General features: G+C 35.2%; 1 protein-coding gene across 1 annotated transcript; it reads right to left on the bottom strand.

The window, feature by feature from the left end:
* Nucleotides 1-4,006: 4,006 nt before the first annotated feature.
* Nucleotides 4,007-4,966, bottom strand: LOC118931304 (olfactory receptor 6P1-like). The gene has a single exon (XM_036923603.2). It carries the CDS (start codon nucleotides 4,964-4,966, stop codon nucleotides 4,007-4,009), a length of 960 nt encoding a protein of 319 aa, XP_036779498.2.

Below are 4,966 nucleotides of genomic sequence, written 5' to 3'. Positions count from 1 at the left end.
GGACATGCCAAACTACTCCCCAGGTTGACTGTCCCATTTTATTTTCACATCAGCAACATGTGAGTTACTCAGTAACTGAAGCATTGCCAGTATTTGGGGTTGACATTCTTTATATTTTAACCAGTATGGTAGATGTTTAGTCATATCTTGTTGTAGTTTAATTTTCTTCGCATTTGATTATTTTAGTACAATAGGCATTTCATAAAATGGTCGACATCAAAAATAAAGAAGAAATTATAATTATTTGAATTCAAAATAAGAATGGGGTTCATATGCAGTTTTGATATTAAAGTGATCACAAATGGAAATTCTGTAACATTTTTGTATATTGGGTAAAACAATAAACAGTTTAGTAACACCATTCATATAAAACTATTTGAATTTTAAAAAGCGCAAGTAACTTTGGGGACGCTATAAAATCAGACCGCATATGCAGTATGCTGATTGACCAAACACAGCCAATAAGCAGTCCATGAAAATATGTTTTCATTACTAAGGGTCAACTGATCCTTTCAAAGTTTCTGCTTCTATAACCTGCCATCTTGGATACAAGGCTGCCATGCAATCTCTATATATTCAGGTCTCTGCTGTGATCACAGATTGTGACTTACAAGTGCAGCTCTTCTTCAATAAGCTATAAATTTAACTTAATGAGCAGAAAACTAAAGTTGTTTTAAATTCCTCCTTTGGTACTTCATATGGAGGGTTATTAATTATCTGGGGACTAAATATCTCTTCTTCTTAATACCTACTTGTGGCATGTATGATTATCTCATTGGTCATTCACAGTAGTAGGATCTACATCAGTGGGTCTCTATGATGGCTTTAGGGGATAATTTTATCCCCAGGGTACGTTTCACAAGTTCAGAAGAGATTTTTCATTATCATGACTGAAGGGAGAGGAGGGCTACTAGAATCTAGTAGGTACAGGATGGAATGGTGCTAAACATCCTAGAATATACGGGACATGCCCTCCACAGTGAAGAATTATACAACGAAAATATCAATAGCACTATGGCTGAGAAGCCCTGAAATCAATACATTGTGATTCTAATTTGCATTTCCTTACTGGTTAATAAATGTAAATTTTTAAATCAATTGCTTACTGCCATGCCTACATCTTCAGTGAAATAAGTCTTCATGTATTTTTCTTATGTCTTAATTTAATTTTTATTTTTGCTTTATTATTTAGGTTAGATATTTATGCTAAAATACTCTGTTGACTACATGTTTTGCCATTGTTTTATACATTTGGTAGTTACTCATTTCATGCTCCTACCATTGCCTTTCAAATAGCATAAAATTTTGATGGTTATCGAATTGGAGTATATTTTCATGTGCCTGTTAGCCACCTGTATTTCTTCTTTGGAAATGTCTGTTAATGCAAATCAAATCCACAGTGAGTTATCGCATCACACCAGTCAGAATAGTCACTCTCCAAAAGACAAGAAGTAAGAAGTGTTTGCAAGGATGTGCAGAAATGGAAACCCTCCTGCACTTTAGGTGGGAGTGTAAATTGGTGCAGGTACCGTGGAAAGCTGTATGGAGGTTCCTCAAAACACTAAAAATAGAAGTACTCTATGAACCCTTATTTCTACTTTTAGGAATTTACCTGATGAGAATAAAACCCTATGATTCAAAAATATATATACTCCTATGTTTATTGCCAGATTAACTACAGTAGCCAAGATGTGGAAACAATCAGTGTCCATCAATAGATGAGTGGATAATGATGCAGCCCATAAACACAGTGGAATATTACTCAGCCATAAAAACAGAAGGAATACCTGCTATATTTAGGACATGGAAAGAACTTGAGGGTATTATTCTAAGCGAAATTTGTAAGGCAGAGAAAGACAAATTACACATGATTTCACTAATATGTGGAATGTAAAAAAAAATGAGCAGAACAGTCTCATTGACACAGAGGTGACTGGTGGTTATTGTGGGAGAGGGGTCAGGGTGGGTCAGTGAAATAGGTGAAGTGGGTAAAGAGGCACAAAATCTCAATTATAAATTAGTCATGGAAATGAAAGTGCATCATATGTAATGTAGTCAGTAACTCTAACATCTTATGATGACATAATAAATTCACTAGTTGGATGAGAATTTAATACTATGTAGAGCTGTTGAAACTATGTATATTGTGTACACTATGTATATTGTGTACTTGTAACTAATAAAATATTATATGTCATTTATACTTCAATAAAAATGAATTAATAAAATATTTTTTAAGTGCATATGACCTTTTGATTCCACTTGCTTCTCTGGGTCTTCATTTTTCTTTAGAAAATTTCTATGTGGACATGAAAATATTAAATATAGCTAACAAGCCATTTTCCTGTTAATCTGCCTAATGACTGCTTAATACTTAAGCTCATGCGCAATACCCAAAAAGGATGAAAGCCTTTTTTTCCTCCCCTACAGTGGGATGGCATACAGAAGTAACTGTACTGATACAGAATGTTTTGCTCATGTTTTGAAAGTCTATGTATAATCTTCCATATGCTGATAGAAATGGAAGATTTATCAAAAAATGTTGATTATGACTTGTTTCACATTTACATGCAAATGTAATTTTGGCAAGTTTCCATGCACGCATACTGCTTTAAAAATGAGAAGTATTTAGGCGTTCAGAAAAAAATGCAATTCTAATTTATACCAGGAAATAAGACTTCAGATTTAAACAAAGACATATTTAAACATTGGCATGTGCAGAAAGTTCTTTGTTTTTTCATTAAATTGTTTGTGGTATATGCAATAAAATTCCCATATTTTAGTGTTCAGCTTGATGAATTTTGATATGCATATACAATCATGTAAGCATCATGCAGATGAAGATATCAAACTTTTTCTCATTAATTTTTCCCCTTTCACATATTTTACTCATTCCCCCATCCCCCTCCACTATGGCATCCACCAGTCTATTCTCTGATTTCTTTATATTCTCTTCCCATTAAAATTTAATTGTTTAGAATCTTGGGTGTTTAAAATACTGTTTTTTTTCATGATTTAACATGCATATCAAATCAATCAACTAGGTATCCTGTAACTATGTAAATTCTCATTCTCTAAACCTCCTAGATTATTCTGATTGTGCTCATACACTGGCCATACTTTGAATAGGGAGACTTGGTGAGGAAATCTACTGGAAAATTCATACTTAAAAAGCTTTGATGATACCTTTTCTTCCATCATCTTTACCATCCCTGTAGATTCTTAACTGTACTTAAAATCATAGAAATTCTTTATTCACATGGGAGAGTGATACACAATAATGGAAAAGTAGTTGTCCATCCTTTTTTTGCCTCTTAGTCTGAATTGAATTAGTATATAATAAAATGAGTGTGTCTTTGACTATTATATAAAAATCTAAGAGAGTCATTGCTTGCTTTTCCATGTTAGATATCCAATTCTTGTAGTGTCCAGTTCAATCTATTCCCATTTTCTCCCCCTCAAATTATTGATATTGTTACATTTGCTAATATTTTCACATTCAGTTATATTACTCAGAAAAATGGTAATTTGAGAGTACTTTCTAGTTTCTAATTTAATTTTTATGTTTATATTCATAACTAAATCTACATCAATGCCTTGGAATAATACTGAATCATCATGTGTTTTTTAATGTACATGGTGACAAATTTATATTAATCCATTTACCAGACAGAATTAAAACATCTGTCCCTTTAACAGGGAAAATTTTTGACCCATAGTTACTGTTAAGGTACATATTATTACAACATTTAACTGAAATATTATATGGAACTAAACCAGCCTTTTTACCTATTCTGAATGGTTTATGGACTGGAAACTTTTAACTTTGGCATTAAGCTAAAGCATTCTTAAATACATTAATTATAGGATAACTATTTCAAGAAGACACAAATCAATATGAAAAGTGAGAGAAGTGTCCGTAATAGGTGGTATCAATTTCCTAATGTACTTTTCAATACTTACTGTTTGCAAATGTGGTATGGGAATCCACTCTAAATTACATATTTTAGTTGGTCTCCCAAATTCCCTGCATGAGCAATCTCTTTTGTGCTAGAAACTTTCTGAAGGCTCTCTTCACATCTTTGTTTCTCAGAGTGTATATGAGAGGATTTACCAATGGGGTGACCACACAGTAGAACACGGAGACCACTTTACCAATGGTGAAGTTGTACTTGGCCAGAGGGTGGACATAGGCAAAGATGATGGTGCCATAGTAGATGGTGACCACAGTGAGGTGGGAGGCACAGGTGGAGAAAGCTTTTCTCCAAGCTTCCTGGGAAGACATTCTGATTAGTGTGACCACAATGTGTCCATAGGAGGACATGATGAGAAGAAAAGAACTGAGAATCACAACAGAGCTACATGTGCAGCTCAAGGCCTCCACCAAGAATGTATCTGAGCAAAAGAGTTTAAAAATGGGGTCTGAGTCACAAAAGAAATGGTTGATCTTCTGGGGTCCACAGAAGTTCAGATGAGAGATAAGTATGGTAGATAGAAGAGGGGCAATGAAGCCGCCAATCCAAGATCCAGCAGAGAACAGGAGGCACACTGGAGTATTCATGAGCAGTGAGTATCTTAGAGGATTGTAGATGGCCAGGTACTGGTCATAGGCCATCACTGCCAGGAGGATGCACTCGGTAGCTCCCATGGAAAAAAAGAAGCAGTACTGGGTTATACAGCCAGACACAGAGATGGTGACACCCCATAACAGGCAGGTGGCCAGCAGTTTAGTTACTGTAACTGTGGTGTACCAGATCTCCAGGAAGGACAGATTTCCTAAGAAAATGTACATGGGCATCTGGAGTGTGGGCTCCATCACAACAGTGAGGATGATGAGGGTGTTTTCCATGAGGGACAGCAGATACACAGTGAGAAACATCACAAAAAATGTGAGTCTCAGGTAGAAAATACCAGGAAACCCAAGAAAAATGAACTCGGTCACTGTGGTCTGGTTTGTCATCTCCAT

The sequence above is a fragment of the Manis pentadactyla genome, chromosome 13 (genome assembly GCF_030020395.1).
Source record: "Manis pentadactyla isolate mManPen7 chromosome 13, mManPen7.hap1, whole genome shotgun sequence".
Taxonomy (NCBI): domain Eukaryota; kingdom Metazoa; phylum Chordata; class Mammalia; order Pholidota; family Manidae; genus Manis; species Manis pentadactyla.
Note: the sequence above shows the minus strand (reverse complement) of the source record. Positions and strands in the feature narration are given on the sequence as shown.

Excerpts from the sequence above, each read along its gene's own strand:
- LOC118931304 (XM_036923603.2), bottom strand. The coding sequence starts at position 4,966 with ATGGAGATGACAAACCAGACCACAGTGACCGAGTTCATTTTTCTTGGG.